A 21573-nucleotide genomic window follows, 5' to 3' on the forward strand; every position below is an offset into this window, starting at 1 on the left:
TTTGTGTGCATGTGTCCTTATAGTAGAATGATTTATAATCCTTTGGATATATACCCAGTAATGGGATTGCTGGGTCAAATGGGATTTCTATTTTTAGGTCCTTGAGGAATCGCCACACTGTCTTCCACAATGGTTGAATTAATTTACACTCACACCTGGAAACCATCATTCTCAGCAAACTGACACAAGAGCAGAAAATCAAACACCGCATGTTCTCACTCATAGGCGGGTGTTGAACAATGAGAACACATGGACACAGGGAGGGGAGCACTACACGCTGGGGTCCGTTGGGGGGAAATGGGAGAGGGACGGGGAGGTGGGGAGGTGGGAAGAGGTAGCATGGGGAGAAATGACAGATACAGGTGAGGGGAAGGAAGGCAGCAAACCACACGGTCATGTGTGTACCTATGCAACGATCTTGCATGTTCTTCACATGTACCCCCAAACCTAAAATGCAATAAAAAATAAATAAAATAAATAAAATAAATAAAAAATAAATAATAATAATAATAAAAGAAATAGTCACCTTAAGTTGCTCAGGCTGGTCTGGAGCTCCTCAAGTGATCTTCCAGCTTCAGCCTTCCAACTAGCTGAGATTTCAGGTGTGAGCTAATACGCCCGGTTCTCATTATTGTACTATAGAATTCGATGTAGGTTATATATTCTTTTGGATGTATCAAAAAAAAAAAAATCACATAATAAAAGCAAATAACATCCAGTTAGAGTCTACTGGTCACTGAGGATTTTTCCTTTAAGTTCTATTGCCATCTGCAGGTTAAAAGTAGGTATTGCAGAAAAGTTGTTTTTCAAAGGATAAAAGGTACACAAGGCTGGGTTTCTGTTCTAGTCATGCTTACAATCCATCTGCGGATAACGAGCATACAGAATATATTCAATGGATAAACAAGCGCCAACTGTTATTTTTTCTGAAACGGAGTCTTGCTCTGTAGCCCAGGCTGGAGTACAATGGCACTACCTCAGCTCACTGCAACCTCTGCCTGCTGGGTTCAAGCAATTCTCCTGCCTAAGCCTCCTCAGTAGCTGGGATTATAGGCCCTCGCCACCACTGCTGGCTAATTTTTGTATTTTTAGTAGAGACGGGGTTTTACCATGTTGGTTGGGCTGGTCTCGAACTCTTGACCTTGTGATCCACCCGCCTCGGCCTCCTAAAGCACTGGGATTACTGGCATGAGACACCATGCCTGGCCATGTTATCTTATTAAGTACCACCTGGTTAGTGTCCTACCGAATACCAAGAAACAGAAATAGTATTTTCACATCACAACAACTGATTTAGTTTATGTTAATGAAAAATGAAATCCCTTTATTCTTTCTACTGCTACCTTAGGCTAAGCCTTTTTCAGGACAGGTTAGCACCTTTTCTCCTTGTCTTCTCTTCCTAGTCTGTACAAAACTTTGCTACTAGACTGAAGTCTTAAAATAATCATTTTAATATAGCATTGACCTTTTCCAAAGTCTCAAATGGTTTCCCACTACCTGAAGAACAAAGCCAAACTCATTATTTAAGTAGCTAAGACTTTCTATAGTGTGGCCCCAACCTGGTAATAAACCTTGCTTTCTCTCACTTGCCCATCACTTACCCCATGTAAATTCTTTACTCCAGCCAGTCTGCTTGCTGCCAATTGCTTATTGTGGATGTCTGGTCTGTGTTCTTGCTGTATTCCACTTCCTTGAACACCATTCTGCCATTTGGAACTTCCATCCCTGCATATTTATTTTTAATTTTATTAATTGTTATTATTATTTGAGAGGGAGACTTACTCTGTCTACTAGGATGGAATGCAGTAGCATGATCTTGGCTCACTGCAACTTCCACCTCCCGGTTTCAAGTGATTCTCCTGCCTCAGCCTTCTGAGTAGCTGGGATTACAGGCGTGCACCACCACACCTGGCTAAATTTTGTATTTTTAGTGGAGATGGGGTTTCACCACGTTGGTCAGGCTGGTCTCGAATTCCTGACCTCATGATCTGCCTGCCTCGGCCTCCCAAAGTGCTGGGATTACAGGCTTGAGCCACTATGCCCGGCCAGCCCCTGCATACTTAACACATGGGTTAGGTTATTCTCCTCAATGTGGAAAACTGAAATGTGGTTTCAGTGTTTATCTTTTAGAGACCATTCTTCTGTTTCTTACCTACATTTCCACATATTGCTGTGCCTAATTTCATCCTACCTGTAAATCCTGGAGCTGTCATTATCTCTGAGACAAAACATCCCCATTTTTAACATCTAAATTACTAAAGCAATCAGTGTCTATATCATGTGTTTGCCATGGTGACACATTACTAATACTAAATCGATTCATTTTTATAAAGCTTGTTTCCAAAATTAGGTGTTAAATTTCTAAAAGCCAGGGATAATTTTATAGCTTTTGGTTTTCTTCTTTCCTTCTTCCTCTACAAAGATCAGTAATGCTCATATTGAAGTTTGAGAACCGCTTTTCAATGTAAATATTTCTCAAATTCCTCCTACCTCCTAACGAACAATAGTATTGACCTTCTGGGACTTCATAAATTCAGACAACATAATGACTAATAGGTACTATAATTTCATGCTTTTGAATTTATTAGAATTGTTTTAATGGTAACAGCTTCTACATAAGTTTACTAATAATACGTATGTATAAAACAAAATAATGATAGCTAATATTTTGGGCCTTAACATATACTAGTGTTTTTTTATATGCATTTTATTTAAGAAAAAAAAAAAAAAAACCTATAAGGAAGCAGGTAGACCTGGGTTTAAATCTGGTCTCTACCACTTGTAGCTGCTAGAAGTTTGATTTATATAATCTCTCACTGCTAAGATGGATCAGCTGCAGATCCAGCCTCCTTAGGGTAGCTGTGAGGTTAAGAAAATCACAACAGCTGAAGTGCTTTACACTGTGCCTGGCATAAAATAAACTCTAAGAACATTTTTTTTTAAATCCCTTCAAGTTAGGCAGTATTATTCCCTTCCCCTCATTTCATAGGTGGGGCAATTAAGGCTCAAAAAGGCAAGTAATTTGTCCAAGATGTTAGAGTGGTGGAATTAGGATAGGGCATTCTGGCCCACAGTAAACACCTGAGCGTTTAGCTGCTCTGTGTTCTGAGCTCCCACAGCACCTACCACAGTCCACTTCCCTATCCTTCACTAAAACAAACTCTTCAAGGGCAGGGAGTATATTTTTGCTATCTCAGTACTTAGCGATAGACACACACAATATGAGCAAAGAGTGACAAACAAGTATTAGTGCAAACTGTCATTGCAGTCACAGCTGAAGCTAGGGTGGCAAATTGCAGTGGGTTGGAAGAGCTTTATTTGAATTGTGTAGTGAGATGCAGATCTACTTTTTCGGGAACGATTTTTGTTGATAATTAGAACAATTTGTTTTTGTTGTTATAACCCAGAAAGCGATTCTCCACCTCGTTTTATCTTTATTTTGCTTAAAGTTCTCCCATAATTATAAACTGTATAAAACTAGAATGCCCTGGCACACAACTCAAATTGACAGGTGTTTTAACTCTCCAGTCAGTCACATTGAAGGCCTTGTAACTCAATTTTTTTAAAAGGGGAAACCTGCCAATTTACTCATCTTCATAGAGCTGCTAACAGAAGAGTATAAATAAAAAGAGAAATCAGAGAAAATTTACTGAAATCAAGTTTGGATTAACATCATCTGGTTCTTTTAAGGAACAGGACACTAACCAAAAGTGGCGTTAAATACCAACATTTATGATTCTCCTGCTCAGCAGTTACACATGACCTTTGGCAAACTGTTTAATTTCCGTGGACCAACTCCCTCTTACGTAAAATTAGGGAGTTGGACTAGATTATAAGGGTCCTTTTGTTCCCATCTCTTCATGACCGGGATGTGGGTGGGAAAGGAGCAGACAGCGATCCTGGTCTTGGCTTCTTTTTCCGGCACCGGCCGGAGCTGACACCCCCACGGAAAAATCGCATCCCGCCTCCGCTCTTTCGCCACGGGCTGAGGGAGATCAATCCACTTCCGCATAGGCCTAGGGCCCCATGTTTCGCGATCAGCGCTGGAAGCGCAAAGCATGCTGGGATTTGTAGTCCATCCACCTGTGACGGGCCGGCGTCTAGAACGCGAGGTCGAGTTGGCATTCTGGGATATGTAGTCCCTGGGCGGGGGAGATTCGTTCGTGTAATCCGTTTTCGGCTTTAGGAGCCAGAAACGACAACACGGACTCCGGCGGGTCACGTGACTGCAGTCCAGCGCGTAGATCGCACTGCGGCTCCCGCCCGGGCGAGTTCTCGCCCCCGCGCGGCCGTTGCCGAGGAGACGGCGCACGTCCCGCCGCGCGTCGCCCCCTCTGCAGTTCCCCCGCCCCTCTTCTCCCACCACAATGAGATCCTAAGATGGCGGTGGCTGCGGCGGTTGGCGTCGAGTATCTCATGTCGAAAAGGCGGCCATTGGGCCCTAGGCAGCCAGGCAAAGTGTAGGCCTCCCTGCTGCGGTCTCCGAGGACTGACCGCTGCCGGTGGCGGGTCGTGGGAGCTGACCGCCGCTCCGCCCTTGACGGGAGAGGCTGGTTTCGCGTACAGGTAATGCCGGCGCGTCCCCAGCCCCTGGCAACCGAGGACGGCGCGCCCCCGGGGCGGGAGAGTAACGGCTCCGGGACGCTTGACCCCGTTGGGTCTGGCCGCGGGCCCACGCCTCGTCGTCAGGCTCCCGGGTCTTCTTGCCGCCGGTTTCGAGTCCCTGAGGCGGACGGTCCACCCCCTCCGCTAGGACCGCCCGCCGGGATCCCCGGTGAGCGCCTCGGGACGCGCTGGCGACTGCAGGACCCCTCCTTGCCTCCTCGTTCTCCGGCTGGCCCTGCCGGGGAGGTCGCCCTGCGTCCCGGTGGCCCCGGGAACGCCCCTTGCGGGCGGAGGAAGCGGAGAGGGGGCTCTGGTTTGGGTGCCAGAGGCACGGGGTCGAGTTCGCAGAGAAACAGGCCTTGGTGGCCATAGTCCTCATGCCCACGTTTCCTCACGTTTTATTCTGTGGGGTTCTCGGTGTCTAGACTTTGGGGTGCAGAAGGGCTGATGAGCGACGCGACTCTGAAGAGTTGCTGTTGGGCTTTGAGCTGCGGGATTTCCGCCGTCTCTGGTGCTCGGGGAGCCGAGGGGCCGGGGAGGCGTTCCTGGGAGTGTTAATGGAGTCACTCCCTCACGCTCTCCTTTCGCCCCTTCTGCCTCCCTTCCCGCAGAGCTAGTTAGAATTGGGCCTAGAAGCGGGAAAGACTAAATGCCAAGTGGGGTTGGGGAGACGTTGCTTGCTTTGCAGAAACTGGCGTTTGGGGATTAGGCCCCGCCGGGGCAGCAGGGCGTGCAACTTTGCGTCCTGCCGCCCACTCCTCAGGAACTTGCTTGGTCTAATTTTTTTTGGGGGGGCCGGATTGAGGTCTTTATTGTGTGCCTTACGGGTGACGGTTCGTGTTTGGGCGCTGGAAGAAGCGGGCTTTTTGGGCGCCCCTACTGCCCCCGCCCCAAACCGCTTTTCAGACTCCGCCTACTGGTGTTCTCTGGTTACCGGAGTGGGTGTTGCAGAGCCTGGGTGCACCTGCTGCTTTCTTTCCCTAGCACCTTCCTGGTGAAGGCCACCGAACACCAGTATAAAACAGTTTTTGAACTGAAGGTAAACGTAGTATTTATATAGTGACAAGGTTATTTTATATTACTAAGTACAGCAGTTCGCTTTTTTTTTTTGAGACGGAGTTTCACTCTTGTTAATCAGGCTGGAGTGCAATGGCGCGATCTCGGCTCACCGCAACCTCCGCCTCCTGGGTTCAGGCAATTCTCCTGCCTCAGCCTCCTGAGTAGCTGGGATTACAGGCACGAGCCACCATGCCCAGCTAATTTTTTGTATTTTTAGTAGAGACGGGGTTTCACCATGTTGACCAGGATGGTCTTGATCCATCGACCTCGTGATCCACCCGCCTTGGCCTCCCAAAGTGCTGGGATTACAGGCTTGAGCCACTGCGCCCGGCCAGCAGTTCGCTTTTAAATGAGCAAACGTTTTTTAAATCATCGGATATGCGAGGTTGCTAGTTTGAGTAATAGGAAACTCTTATCAGTCAGAGGAGTAAACTTCGGCATAGACTATTAAAGGTTAATTGGACTAACCATCTTTGTTATACTATTACGAAGTAGATGTCACTTTGCTGTTTGATAACGTTTTAGAAGTTTGGAGGATTTAAGCATTTATGTATGTATATCACATTTTCCATAAGAATTGAGGTAACTTGAATTTAAAATATTGAGTATGTTTTTTCCCTTCTGTTGATCTTTCTAAACACATTTTAGACCAAAAATGTAGTATTTGTTCTGTATTTCATGGTGTAAGTAATTTACTTAAGTGACGTATTTTTAATCCTAAGCAGGAAACAGCTTTGAAGTGTGGAGCAGGAAAGGAGCAGTTTCTGAGCTGCAGAAACTAGTTTCTAAACAGGTAATTTGACATCATCTGTATTATCATCTTGTGTATTCAGAGTTAAAGAAGACTTTATGGTGGAGACTGCTATCAAAATAAAGTGCATGGCTGAGGACCCTCTCTGCTGAGTAAACAAACATTGTGGGTTCACGGCCCTGTTTGCTCTGCTTTTCGGCATGCCGCTTTGGCCTGCCCTTATACCTTTGTTAGGAAAGACCATCCCATTCCTAGTTATTAAATACTAGAATGGTTTATGCAGTACCGTTTGAAATTTCTTTGTCTTCACAGAATGTTTTTCAACCCGTTTCAATTTCCTATAACTGCTTAGCATCTCTTTCCAAATCCATTTAATCTCAAGTTCCCTTTTACAACATTCTTAAATTGGCTGTTAATGAACTCTACTTTTTGAAGTTGTATCTTGACCGGAGTTTAGTTGTCTAGAATTACTTTATTATTTTTTGTACTTCAATCTCCCTTTTCTGGTATAAAGTTACTTTAAACATTAGTTTTAGTGCATAGTGTGTTCTCACGTGCAAGTGATGTAACGGTAATCTCTGTTTAGCCGCAGAATAAAGTCTGTGCTGTAGAATGTAAGTTCACTAAGGAAAGTTAAATAATTGAGAAGAACAGTTTGGAAAAATGTCTAAAAAGTAAGAATTAGAAGTTTGTTGAAAACTTTTTAGAAAAAATTGCTCTTTAAAACTCAATCTGAATTTAATTCTCTTAATATTTTAAGAAAGTTCATTTCAAAAGTTTTGTAGAAATCAGTATGTATTCTTGTTTTCTTCAAAAGCAGACAGTTTTTTTTTTTTTTTTTTTTGAGACGGAGTTTCGCTCTTGTTATCCAGGCTGGAGTGCAATGGCACGGTCTCGGCTCACCGCAACCTCCACCTCCTGGGTTCAGGCAATTCTCCTGCCTCAGCCTCCTGAGTAGCGGGGATTACAGGCACGTGCCACCATGCCCAGCTAATTTTTTGTATTTTTAGTAGAGACGGGGTTTCACCATGTTGGCCAGGATGGTCTCGATCTCTTGACCTCGTGATCCACCCGCCTCGGCCTCCCAAAGTGCTGGGATTACAGGCGTGAGCCACCGCGCCCGGCTAAAAGCAGACAGATTTTTATAGGTCTCTGAGGATGTGAAATGAGACTATCATGAGAAAATACAAATAAGTAGTAGATGTATATCTTAATTATAATTCGCAGTGCGTTACTTTTAACCGGAAGACTAACAAAACAGGACAAGAAAAATAGAACTCGGGAAAGGTCACATGTGAATGTATGTATTAGAGTTCTTATTACTAGAGTGATTGCTGTATGGTAGGCCTCAGTAAAATAAATAATTATAAAATTAGTTATAAAATAATTTTCTTTTTAGCACATTGGAGAAAGATGATGGATAAGAGAAATAAAAATATAGGGTAATTGATTTAACTTATATTGGAAGGCCTGGGTTTTTCAATAGATTTGGCCATTTGTTTCTGAAGGAGGAAAGTGGATTTGAGACTTGGGGAAACTAGTAAGGCTGTAAGATTGACACCACAGAATCCACTAAGAAGCCAATGGGAGATACATAGCAATGCTTTCTTTTTTATGAATTTGGATGCCCTGCAACATGCTATGCAATGACGAAAGTACTAGAGATACAACAATGTGCTGAACAAAGTGCCTTACGTCATGGAGTAAACTTAGGTTTTAAAAGTATTTATGTGTATGTAGAGTGTAGTATACCTTAATAGTGACGGCAGTCAATGCCATTTTTTTTTTTTTTTTTTTTTTTACTGTTTCCCCACTTTTTGATAGTTCGACAACAATAGCAGAGAAAAAGTTTTATCCAGAATTGGGTTGACAGAATGGACAAGTAGGTGAGGAAGTGAGGGATGCTTAGCTAGCAAGGCATTTTTGGAATGACTTACTTGAGTTTGGATTTGAGTAAGGAATTGGGATTGTTGGATTTAGGGAGAGAGAAATAATGAAGGGGCTGGTAGTATTCAGGAAGGCTAAGCAGGCTCAGCAGGAATACAGTGAGAGAAGTAGAATGCAAAACTTAAGATCAGAAAGAAGAACTTTAAAAGTTCAGGATCTTGAACAAATTATCAGTTCAGTATTGGAAGAGAGATGAGACGGATATTGGAATTGAGTCCAGAGTGCTAGAAAAGTCACTGCAAGTGCTCAGGTCATGAAAGCAGAGAATGAAGTAGAGAGTGAAACCATGTGCCAGTTACTGTCCAGAAAAGTACATGACTATCTTGGATATATATTTTCAGAGATGATTATGAATAATGCCATTTGAGAAAAAATAGATTTTTTTCTTTCATGATTACTTTGGGGTTTTGATTTTTTTTTTTTTTGAGATAGAGACTTGCTCTGTCACCCAGGCAGGAGTGCAGTGGTGGGATCTCAGCTCACTGCAGCCCCCGCCTCTGGGGTTCAAGGGATTCTCCTGCCTTAGCCTTCTAAACAGCTGGGATTACAGGCCTGTCCCACCAGGCATGGCTAATACTTGCATTTTTAGTAGAGATGGGGTTTCGTCATGTTGGCCAGGTGAATCAAGTGATCTGCCCACCTCGGTCTCCCAAAGTACGGGGATCACAGGCATGAACCACTGCACCTGGCCTGATTATTTGATATATTTCTGTTATATTCTTATTTCAAGGGTAAGCTGTAGTCATAGGTATTTCCATGGTAATTAATATTGTGATATTCTGTTTAGAGACATGTAATACTTCCCTATAATAAGAATCTTGCTGGAGGATTTTCTTTATTTTTGAGATGGAGTCTCTGTCACCCACACTGAAGTGCAGAGGTATGATCTCTTGCAACCTCCGCCTCCTGGGTTCAAGGGTTTCTCCTGCCTCACACTCCTGAATATTGGGATTACAGGCGAACGCCACCACGCCTAGCCAATTTTTGTATTTTTAGTAGAGATGGGGTTTCACCTTGTTGATCAGGCTGGCCTTGAACTCCTGACCTCGTGATCCTCCCGCCTCAGCCTCCCAAAATGTTGGGATTATAGGCGTGAGCCACAGCACCTGGCCTAACAGGATTTTCTTAAACAAATATATTACTCATTGAAAGTAGCTTAAATTGCCATAGTATTATTTTCATTTTTGTGTCTTTGTAAGAAAGATAAGCCCACTAAGGCTGTCAAAAATAGCTAAATGAAACTTGAAAACAATAGTTTCAACGTTGTTAGTAAGGCATAGTATGAGTAGAAGTGTGTGTTTAAAGTAGAATTTTATTTTTATCCCATTCAGCTGTCCATACTGCTGTCATCAATAACTTCTATCAATGGTTCCCTAACAGCTTCAGCTTTCTTATCTTACTGTCTTTCTGTTAAACTTGCCTGACAAAATTTCAACCTTGGATGGATTCAGTGGAGTGTTTATATTGAGGCTTATGAGCACTGCTGGAAAAAAATTCCATTCCCTACTTCTCTGGAATCTCACAGACACTGCCATCTCACCCTCACATTTAAAGTGCAGTCCTTCCAACTTCACAACACTTGGGAACGCCTTCTGTTTTCCTACCACCACATCTGCTAACCAGCCTCCATCCAGCTCCATGCTTTATTTTTTCAATAAAAGAGGTGTTCCTCTTCCTGTCTAAAGCTAATCATTTGTCTTCTGCTCTGAATCCCAATAGCCCCCACTTTCTCAGACCCCCATGCTATTTGCTTATCTCTTTTCTCTTCTGCATTTTTAGTATCTCCCTCTTTACCAACAAATTTTAAACATACTCAAGATACTTCTACTTTAATAAAACTTTCTGTATGGCAGTCTGTGCTTGGCATCTCATTGTAGGCTTATTTCCTTAGAAGTATTAGCTAATGACTTCCTTTATTTTTCCCCCTTCCAATAATACATTCCAGTTACGGAATTGATCCTCCCCACCACAGCTGGAATTTCTGGCTAGTGTCAACAGTAACTTTGTTACTAAATCCAGAAGAATACTTCTCAGTACTTCTCTTATCTGGCAAGGTAACTGCTTTCTTATCACATTCTCCTTGATACACTTTCTCTTTTTGACAGGCTCTCCTGGTTTTCCTCATATGTTTCTGTACCTTATTAGTGTATTACTGTGTCTGTTTCCTCTGTTGATTTAATTTCAGTGTATTTAAAATCTGGCCTTCTCTTACACTTTATCTTCTCCCTGAGTCCTCTGTCCCACTTTTGGAATGGATGACTCTCCATCCCGGATTTCTTTCTTGAGAGGGAGATGACTATTTGTCAACTAATTTAATTGGGTGTTGTGTAGGCATTTCGTAGGCATTTCAAACTCAGCATTTCTGAAACTTGAACTCATCATCATCCTCTCCCAACAAAGAAAACTTCTTTATTTTCTAATCAGTTTGACTGTGTGTCACATACCCAGTTCCTAGCAACCTAGGGTTTATCCTTTAATGCTTCACTTCCTTATTGCCCACATCATAATAGAGTGGTCCCCCCTTTTCTGTGTGGGATGCCTTCCAGAGACCCCTAGTGCATACTTGAAACTGCGGATAGTACCAAACTCTATGTGTATGTTTTTTTCCTATATGTACATAACTGTGATAAAGTTTAATTCATAAATTAGGCACAGTAAGATTAACATTAATAACTAATAAGTTAGAACAGTCGTAACAATATACTGTAATAAAAGTTACAAGAATATGGTCTCTATCTCTCAAAATACCGTACTGTATTGTACTCACCTTTGTGGTCTCTGTCTCTCAAAATACCGTACTGTACTGTACTCACCTTTTTTCTGACCATGGTTGACTATGGGTAACTATAATCCTGTAACAAAACTGCAGATAAGGGGAACTACTGTAGTTGCCAAGTTCTATTACCTCTGTCACAGAAATCTTGCTTGAATTGGTATTCTCTACATCCTCTGGAAGTCTTTCTGTACTTCTAAAAAATAGTTTGTATTAGTGTGTTTACAGAATAAAAATTTAGAAGCCTGAGATCCTGTTGTTTTTTTTTTCCTTTGAGACAGAGTCACCCTCTTTCGCCCAGGCTGGAGTGCAGTAGTGTGATATTGGCTCACTACAACCTCCGCCTCCTGGGTTAAACCAACTCTCCTTTCTCAGCCTCCCGAGTAGCTGGGACTACAGGTGCGCACCACAATGCCCAGTTTTTTTTTTTGTATTTTTAGTAGGGACAGGGTTTCACCATGTCCGCCAAGATGGTCTCGATCTCTTGACCTCGTGATCTGCTCACCTTGGCCTCTCAAAGTGCTGGGATTACAGGCGTGAGCCACCACGCCCAGCCAGGATCCTGTATTTTTAATGGTGACATTGAGGTGGTTAAAGAGGTTGACATGAAGAAGAGAGAAATAACATGCCATTACCTCTTACAAGGGAAATATTTGCTATTTTGGGGAAGTGTTATGAATTTTTTTTTTTTTTTTTTTTTTTTTTTTTTTTTTTTTGGAGACAAGAGTTTCGCTCTTGTTACCCAGGCTGGAGTGCAATGGCGCGATCTCGGCTCACCCCAACCTCCGCCTCCTGGGTTCAAGCAATTCTCCTGCCTCAGCCTCCTGACTAGCTGGGATTACAGGCACGTGCCACCATGCCCAGCTGATTTTTTGTATTTTTAGTAGAGACGGGGTTTCAACATGTTCACCAGGATGGTCTCGATCTCTTGACCTCGTGATCCACCAGCCTCAGCCTCCCAAAGTGCTGGGATTACAGGCTTTAGCCACTGCGCCCAGCCCTGAATGTTAATATGTTAATAATTGATCCATAGGCAATTACTTCTTTAGCTTCATACTAATAGTTTTACTTTTTAAAGACATACTAATATTGTGCCTTTTAAGTACATTTGGTATCATTATTAAGTTATAAAGTATTGTACCCCTTATGGCAATCAAAGTGTATAACTGGATGAAATTGTTTATTTTACCAACTTAATAGATGAGACTGTTTAGTAAATTGTCTTTTTAAAAATACTGAAAAAAATTATTTTTCTCAAACTAATTGTAGTCTACAGTTTTTTTCTTTTGCTGGAGTGCAGTGGCACGATCTTGGCTCACTGCAACCCCTGCCTCCCGGGTTCAAGCAATTCTCCTGCCTCAGCCTCCCGAGTAGCTGGAACTACAGGTGTGCACCACCACGCCCAGCTAATTTTTGTATTTTCTTAGTAGAGACGGTTTCATTGTGTTGGCCAGTATGGTCACAATCTCTTGACCTCGTGATCTGCCCACCTTGGTCTCCCAAAGTGCTGGGATTACAGGTGTGAGCCACTGCGCCCGGCCTAGTCTACAGTTTTTTTAGAAACTTTTTTTAGTAGTGTTCAAAGCCATTAGCCTATAAATAGGACTTTGGAACAAGGTCTGCAATAAAAGGGAATTTATTGTAATGTTAAAATAGAATGTAAAACATTCTTTCTCCAGATTCATTCTTTTTTAAATTTTTCTTCTTTTTTTTTTTGAAGTTGGGGACATGATTCTGGCAGTGCCAAGGGGGCTGGGAGTCCCTTTCCCTCTCTTTTTTTTTTTGAGATGGAGTTTTGCTCTTGTTACCCAGGTTGGAGTGCAATGGCGCTATCTTGGTTCACCGCAATCTCCGCCTCCTGCGTTCAGGCAATTCTCCTGCCTCAGACTCCTGAGTAGCTGGGGTTACAGGCACGCCCCACCATGCCCAGCTGATTTTTTGTATTTTTAGTAGAGACGGGGTTTCACCATGTTGACCAGGATGGTCTCAATCTCTTGACCTCGTGATCCACCTGCCTTGGCCTCCCAAAGTGCTGAGATTACAGGCATGAGACATGGCACCCGGCCCCTTTCTCTTTTTTTGTTATGCAGAATTAATGCTTTCTTATTTTTTATTTTTATTTATATTTTTTAAATTTTTTTTCTTAGGAAAACAAAAGGAGAAAGAAAGAATAAAAAATAAAAAAAATGAAGAGGAAGAAAGGAAGAGAAAAGGGGAGAGAGAACGGGGGTGTTGCTTTATTGCCCAGGCTAGAATGCAGTCTAAAAATGGGTATGCCTGTAATTGTGCTTGTTAATAAAGACATGAACAAAAAATGAGGGAAGAAAATAACAAGCAGCTAACCAATGTTTCATTTAAACCTGTAAATAGGTGTTATGTGGTACTGATAAGAGTGTATATTTTGTGTATTTAAAGTGGAGAGTTCTATAAATGTTTAGTTTAGTTCAAATCCTGGATATCGTTGTTAATTTTCTGTCTCATTGAGCTGTCTAATACTGATGTTGAAGTCTCCCACTATTATTGTGTGGGAGTCTAAGTCTCTTTATAAGTCTTATATATCTGGGTATTCCTGTATTGGGTGCATTTATATTTAGGATCTTTAGCTCTTGTTGCATTGATCCTTTTTCCATTATGTAATGTCCTCCTTTGCTTCTTATGATTTTTGTTGCTGTGAAGTCTATTTTATCAGAGGCAAAAATTGCAACTCCTGCTTTTTATTTATTTATTTATTTTTGCTTTCCATTTGGTTGGTAAATCTTCCTCCGTCCCTTTATTTTGAGTCTTTGTGTATCCTTGCATGCGAGATGGGTCTGGATGCAACATACCGATGGGTTTTGGCTTTTTTTTTGCCTGTGTCTTTGGATTGGAAGATTTAGTCGATTTAAATTTATAATTAATAATAATTTATGTGAGTTTAATACTGCCATTTAATGTTAGCTGGCTGTTTTGCCTGTTAGTTGATGTAAATTCTTGATTATGTTGATGCTCTTTACTTTTTGGTATTTTTTAGAAAGGCTGATACTGATTTTTCCTTTCTGTGGGTAGTGGTTCTTTCAGAAGCTCTTGTAAAGCAGGCCTGGTGGTGATGAAATCTCTTGAGTGCTTGCTTGTTCACAAAAGATTTTATTTTTCCTTTGCTTATGAAGCTTAGTTTCGCTGGATGTACAATTCTGGGTTGAAAGTTCTTTTCTTTAAGGATGTTGAATATTGGCCCCCACTCTTTTCTGGCTTGTAGGGTTTCTGCTGAGAGATCTGCTGTGAGTCTGATAGGCTTCCCTTTATGGGTAACTTGACCTTTTTCTCTGGCTGCCCGCAGTATTTTCTCCTTCATTTTAACCCTGGTGAATCTGGCCATTATGTGCCTTGAGGTTGGTCTTTTTGAGGAATATCTTTGTGGTGTTCTCTGTATTACCTGGAGTTGAATATTGTCTTGCCTTGCAAGGTTGGGAAAGTTTTCCTGAATAATATCCTGAAGCGTATTTTTCAGCTTGGATTGATTCTCTTCGTCACATTCAGGTACACCTATCAAACGTAGATTAGGTCTTTTCACATAGTCTCATATTTCTTGGAGACTTTGCTCGTTCCTTTTTATCCTTTTTTTTCTCTAATCTTGTCTTCTTGTTTTATTTCATTAAGTTGGTCTTCAACCTCTGATACCTCTTCTGCTTGATCAGTTTGGCTGTTAAAACTTGTGCATACTTCGCGAAGTTCTCGTGTTGTGTTTTTCAGCTCCATTAATTCACTTACATTCCTTTCTAAATTGTGTATTCTTGTTAACATTTCATCAAACCTTTTTTCAAAGTTCTTAGTTTCTTTGCATTGGGTTAGAACAAGTTCTTTTAATTCACAGAAGTTTCTTATCATCCACCTTTTGAAGCCTGCTTCTGATAATGAAACACACTCGTTCTCCATCAGGCCTTCTTCCATTGTTGATGAGGAACTGTGATCCCCTGTAGAAGGGAGAGGCGTTCTGGTTTTGGGTATTCTCAGCCTTTTTAGGCTGGTTTCTTCCCTTTGTTTCAGATTTATCTATCTGGGGTCTTTATAATTACCGTCTTTGTAATTGGGTTTCTGAGTGAACGTCCAACTTGTTGATTCCCAGTGCTAAATTCTGAGCAACCCACTGCGCTGGCCAAAACAGCGGCGTTAAGATTGATGGTGCTTTTCTGACTCAGCACCAAGAACCACTGCACCGAGGCAGCGGCAAAACTGCCTCGCCGGCCACAAGAGTCGTGCTGGCCACCCGTGGGGCTCCTCTGCTGGGAATCTCCTGGTGTGTGAGCAACAAAAATTCGTCTGAAAGTGTTGTGTCCTCTCGTTCTCTGCGCTTTCACTGGCAGCTACATCCTGAGCTGCTAGTGATCAACCATCTAGGATCTCTCTCCTTTTATTTTTATTTTTGAGAAAGAATTTTGCTCTGTTGCCCAGGCTGGAGTGCATTGGTGCAATCTTGACTCCATAGCCTCTACCTCCTGGGTTCAAGTGATTTTCCTGCCTTGGCCTCCTGTGTAGCTGGAACAGGTGTGTGCCATCATGCCCGGCTAATTTTTGTATTTTTAGTAGAGATGGGGTTTTACCATGTTGGCCAGGCTGGTCTCGAACTCCTGACTTCATGATCCGCCTGCCTCGGCCCAAATATATTCTTATCTTAATAAATTTACATTTATCTTATTTTACTATTACTTTATTATTCTATTGATAAGAAGTATAGCTAACATTCACTTTTAATATAAAAATGATATTTAATATTTTTGACTTAAATATCTTAATTTTTCTTTCCAATAATTTTTCTTTCCAATTTGTGTTTCAAAACAATTGCTTTTAGTATTTTTAAATATGGCATCACTTCTTTTGCATGTCTGTATTATTCAGTATTACAATTTATCTCAGTATATGTGGAAAACAGTAGTTGTAAAATGTTTAAATGAATCATTTCAGTTCACTGGACATACCTCTATGGGTATTAATTTTTTTTTTTTTTTTTTGAGACTGTCTCTCTCTTGTTGCCCTGGCTGGAGTGCAGTGGTGTGATCTCTGCTTACTGCAACCTCTGCCTCCTGGGTTCAAGTGATTCCCCTGCCTCAGTCTTCTGAGTAGCTACAATTACAGGCACTCACCACTATATCCAGTTAACTTTTTTGTATTTTTAGTAGAGATGAGGTTTCACCATGTTGGTCAGGCTGGCCTGGAACTCTGAACCTCTGGTGATCTGCCCACCTTTGCCTCCCAAAGTGCTGAGAATACAGGTGTGAGACACCGTGCCTGGCCTAATGATTTTGTAAAGTTTTAAAATATATTTATAGTATAAAAATTATGTAAACTATTCCTGAAAATATCTGAGGCAGAAAAAAGAAGAAAAAATCACCAGTGCCTACCCTGCCTACCCTGTAACCAATAATTGCTTTTGTGAAAGCATTTTAATAAAGTTTCTTAGCTTTTGTTTTATATATAATTTTTCATGCTCCTTTTTTCTTTTTTATATTACTTTTTTCATGATATAAAGACAGGTTATATTGCCCAGTCTTCATAATTACATATTTTGAAGGGTCCTTAGTATTCTACCCAGCAGGTGTAAGACAGTTTGCCTAATAATGTTGATTTTGTCATGTGACATTCAGTGTTATTTTTCAGTTTATCACAATTACGGCTAATACACAACTTCATTATAGTTCTTTCCATCATATTTAAGGTTGTTTTCTTAGATTACATATGGAAAGGTAGAATTACTGCATTAAAAACTCAGTTTTCGTTCTTGATACAGTATTGCCAAAGTGCTATCCATGTATGTTGTACTAGTTTACATTCTCAATACAGTGTCTGAGAATTTCATTTTCCCTGATTGGATAATGTGTAATTTATATGAAAGTTAGCAAATTTATTTATTTTTAATAAATAAATTTTAATTTCTTATTTTAATTTGCAGCTGGACTTTATATATTCGTTTTGTTTTCTTTTGCAAACTACTGATTTTGCTTATGTTTTCCAGTTTTATTTTTTTAAACAAATTCTCTATATAATAAAGGTATTAGCTAACTTTATATTTCTTTCAGATTTTTTTCTCCCAATTTCTCATTTACTATTTTGAGCATACTTAGGATTTACTTTTATGTGAGTAAAATTTGTTGAACTTTTATTTTTTATTTGTGTTCTAAATTTAGTAAGATCTCTATTTTAAAAAAACAGAATATTTTCTTGTCTTTTTAAAATCTTGTTTGAGTTTTGAAATTCTGTTTTTAATCTGTAAGTGTTTTGATAGTATGATACAAGGCAGCCTTTCTCAGCTGGGAGAGAATTAAGCTTCAATGCCCTAAGGCATCTGTTGTGTACTGTGAATTAACTTTTTTTCTGTGTGTCTGAGGTGGATGGTACTGGATATGTACCATCCTTGGAAAAATTGAGAAAGTAGTGACTGAAACCATTTTTTCTTTGTTTTGTGATTGAGGTAAAGAATACCACTTAAGAAAGACTGTTAAAGCTCTAAAGGTATCTTTTTCAAATCTGTTAGCAAATTGTTCTGTCAGTTGTTCACTCCTACATCATGGGATTGTTGTGAGGGTTAAATGACATAATGGGCATAAAATACTTTAGCATGATGCATATAGTAAGCAAAATAAAATGTATTAGCTGTTACTAATTTTTCTTACTACATTTTTCTGATTAGGTGTATTTGAGGATTTTTTTCCTGAGCTAGTACTAATTTAACTATATAGACAGCATTGTTGAGACTATATAGACAGTTAACTTGGATTAGCTTTCTAACCTCCTGACCTCTATTGCTATTCTTGTTTTTATTTTACGGATAGTAAATTTTTTTTCTGTCTTATTTATTCTACCAGAGAAATTTTAGAATCATTTTGTCAAGTTCTAAAAAGAATCCCAGGGGGATTTTAATTGGAATTACATTAAGCCTGTATACATTTAGAAAACATGGTTGGTTGTAATATTTAGTTTGCCATTATGGAAGATAGTTTTCTATTCAAATTTTTTCTCCCATACTGTTTTATAGAGTTTAACAGTGCTTCTTGACATGGAGCCAAATTATTATTCCTAGATACTTTATGTGTTTGTCACTAATATAAGTGGCATCTTTTTTCCCCGTTGTGTTTTCTAAGTGGTATTGGTCATATTTGAAGTTCTGTAGATTTTTTTAAAAAATACATACTCTTTAAGCATACCACCTTTCCTTTTTTCAATATTAATACTCTTTCATATTTTTCTGTTTGATAGAATTTCTGAAAGAATGCTAAGTAATTGATATGTGAATTCTTACTTTGGTCTTTATTAGGGATGTCCTTCATATGTTATTTTAAGCTTAATGTTGACTGTCGGTTTAACAAATACTTCTTTTCAACTCTTTAGAGAATTATGAAAGTAATACTTGCTCATAACAAAACACAAACAAAATATAACTGAGGCAGGGTCAGTTTATTTGTGATTTTTAAGATTTTCAAAATATTTTGTTCCTTTTTTTTCATTTTTATTTTGAGTTAAAATTTAACTTGCTATATAATTTGTTAATATGTTATCCTAACAGATAGTCTAGCATTAAAACATCTGTGGGACAAATTCTTTTTCAGGGCTGATAATCTTTTTGATATTTTTTCTTAGTGAATGGGATGGGCTAGAATCTTAGAATTAAAGCAACTTGGATTTTTATCATTATTATTTATTTATAATTAATTTTTATTTTATATTGTTGAGATGGAGTTTCGTTCTTGTCGCCCAGGCTGGAGTGCAGTGGCGCAGTCTCGGCTCACTGCAACCGCTTCCCTGGTTTAAGTGATTCTCCTACCTCAGCCTCCGGAGTAGCTGGGATTACAGGTGCCTGCCACCATACCCAGCTAATTTTGTATTTTTAGTTGAGATGGGATTTTATCATATTTGTCAGGCTGGCCTTGAACTCCTGACCTCAAGTGATCCCCTCCTTCCCCCACCACTGTCTCAGCCCCTCAAAGTGCTGGTGTTACAGGCATGAGTCACCATGCCCAGCTTACGATTATTTTTTTGTTGCCGTTTTTAGCTGAATGACCTTGGCCAGACTGTCTCTTTTGAATGTCAGTGATTTGTTTGTAGTTTAATGGCTTTTCCTGCCCCTTGAATTTAGGTAAAATTATCTCAACCTCTACTCTTTGAGCTCGCACCTCTCCAACCTGTACAATCCCACAGCTGGTGAAAATCCTAAGTCTTCCACAAGATAAAGCAGAAATCTTGTTTTCTGATGGTTATCTTTGCTTTTGAACCTCTTTTTCCACCGTTGCTGCTTCTGTTTCTCATCTCTTTGACCCAGGTATGAAATTCATTCCCTCTTGATTTTCACTTGTGCAAGCAATAACACCATTTTTATGGGACGGATTTGAGTTTGGTAGTCTTTACCAAGATAGAGAAAGCACTAATACAAATGAAAGTAGGGTAGTAAGCATCACCATTCTTAAAATGTCTTCTGGTCCCTGTACTTTTGGATTTTTTAACCCTAGTCCTGCTTCTCTTTGCCTACCTTATCATCATCTTGTTACTGTACCCTCCTTTCTGTTAAAACCAATACTTTCTTGTTTCTTGCAGAGCAATCCTCTCCTTTCTGAATCTTTGGCACACAACTAATACCCATGTTCAGGATATCACCTTCATTCCAAGTTCATTGTCAGAACAGAGATAGTTTCTTTCCTGAGAGAAGGTCTGGTTCTGTTTATGACATTTTTCCTACGTTACTGTTCTACCTTTTGGGACTGTGTTGAACGAAGTAAGTAATCTTCAGGCATGCAGACTTGTGCGTATAGGATATATTCAGAGGTTTTCCCCTTCTGTATCATTCCAGCTGCCTAACTCATGTTAATCATAACATGCCTATTGCAAGCTAAATCAATATATCTGTAATGTGGTTGACAGTGCCTCTTTTTTATTCATAAAATCAGTGCTTCGAAATTTTATTGCTAAATTTCATGGCATGATTTTAAAATGTAGTTTGTTTTTATGTGTTAAAAAGCTCAGTTCTTTCTTGTTTTGCAGAGAGTTAATTGTTAAAGCCAATATGGCCACAGGAGGAGGTCCTTTTGAAGATGGCATGAATGATCAGGATTTGCCAAACTGGAGCAATGAGAGTGTTGATGACAGGCTCAACAATATGGTATGGTATCTTACTCTTCATGGTGTGTTGTTGGCTATTAATATTAAATTTAATGCAGTTTTCCCCTGACCAAATTTAACCTACTGACCAAATTTCACTTACTGAAGCTCTTTGTAAACACTTGCTGGCCAAGATATTAAGGGACCCTGGGCTGTTTATTATATTAATTGAGGACGTTTTAGCTGCAGGAAGCAGAAATAAAATTGAGTTAGCTTTTAAGCCAAAAAGCAGATTTACCGTTATATAAAGATGTACAAGTTTTTTTTATGGAAACCACGTTAAAGGAGTGCAGCTAGGTTTTATAGGAAGGGACTAGAAAAAGGAATTGGAAAGTTGTCAAGAATTAACTTTTCACCACCCTTACTCTGCATCTGAGTGCATCTGTCTAACACTGCTTTCTTTTCACAGACCAGTTTTCTCTCCTCTGGTCCCTGTGGTATACTGTGGCTGTCCCATTGTTCTAAAGTCTTTAGTTATGAGTGCAATTATGTACTGACTAGTTATCTCTTAGTTACAATTTGAAATTTTGAAGTATAATTATCCTGATTTGGATTAGATATGTATTTCTTTTTTTAGTCTTCCATGGCCAGGGTGGGGTGAGGTAAGTAGTATAACAGGTTGGCAGGACTGTCCACTCACACTCATAGATTGGGTGGAAGGACAGTTTTTAAAGAAGGGGTTTTGTTAAAATCAGGACAATATCCCAAGTGATGTACTATAGTAGTAACTAAAAGAGTTTTACAGTTGGATAAAATGGGAATTTATAGACCTTTTTGTTGAATTAGGTTATGTGGGTATAATAAAAATGTTTTTCACTTTGCAAGTACTTTTTATAATTCCATGTTGGATATTATCATGTACATTTTTACCTATGAAAATAATAATGGCTATATTTATTGCTTACTAAATGGTAGATACTAATTATTTTTAATCCTATTTTGAAGATGACACTATTTTAGAAATTAGGAAACTGAGACTATGGGAAGTGAAATAAATAGCCTAGGGTCACACAGTGGAGAGTTTTCTCAGAAAATAGTAATAAATTTTAGAACCCAGGTCGATTTGATTTCAGATCTTTTTATGATACATATTTACTTTATAGGAGGTCAATAAAGGTATCTAATTTATTTCACGATTCTATCTATAGATAGAAAATAATAATTAAAAATCCTCTTGGAAATATTCAGATTGATTTTGGGGTTAGCATTTGAGGATTTGTGTTCGTTAGTGATGTGTGATAAGTAGTCTATTTTCTGAAGGATGGCCTATAAAATTAGGATAGATGTAATAAGGGGAAAAATGGGTTAATGGAAGTAA

General features: G+C 39.8%; 1 protein-coding gene across 25 annotated transcripts in view; it reads left to right on the plus strand.

Annotated features, from left to right (window-relative positions):
- Positions 1-21573, plus strand: part of PCM1 (pericentriolar material 1) — a 124651-nt gene that overhangs the window by 4566 nt on the left and 98512 nt on the right. For 16 of the 25 annotated variants that reach the window (XM_074383997.1, XM_074383979.1, XM_074383980.1 and 13 more), the window contains exon 2: positions 20139-20256. In XM_074383997.1, coding sequence (XP_074240098.1) covers positions 20139-20256 — 118 coding nt within the window. Of the gene's footprint in view, positions 1-4261; positions 4567-6386; positions 6458-6497; positions 10417-19239; positions 19423-19694; positions 19873-20138; positions 20257-21573 lie in introns of those variants that run through there. The other 9 variants (XM_074383989.1, XM_074383986.1, XM_074383991.1 and 6 more) reach the window with 9 other exon arrangements.

The sequence above is a fragment of the Saimiri boliviensis genome, chromosome 13 (assembly GCF_048565385.1).
Source record: "Saimiri boliviensis isolate mSaiBol1 chromosome 13, mSaiBol1.pri, whole genome shotgun sequence".
NCBI lineage: Eukaryota > Metazoa > Chordata > Mammalia > Primates > Cebidae > Saimiri > Saimiri boliviensis.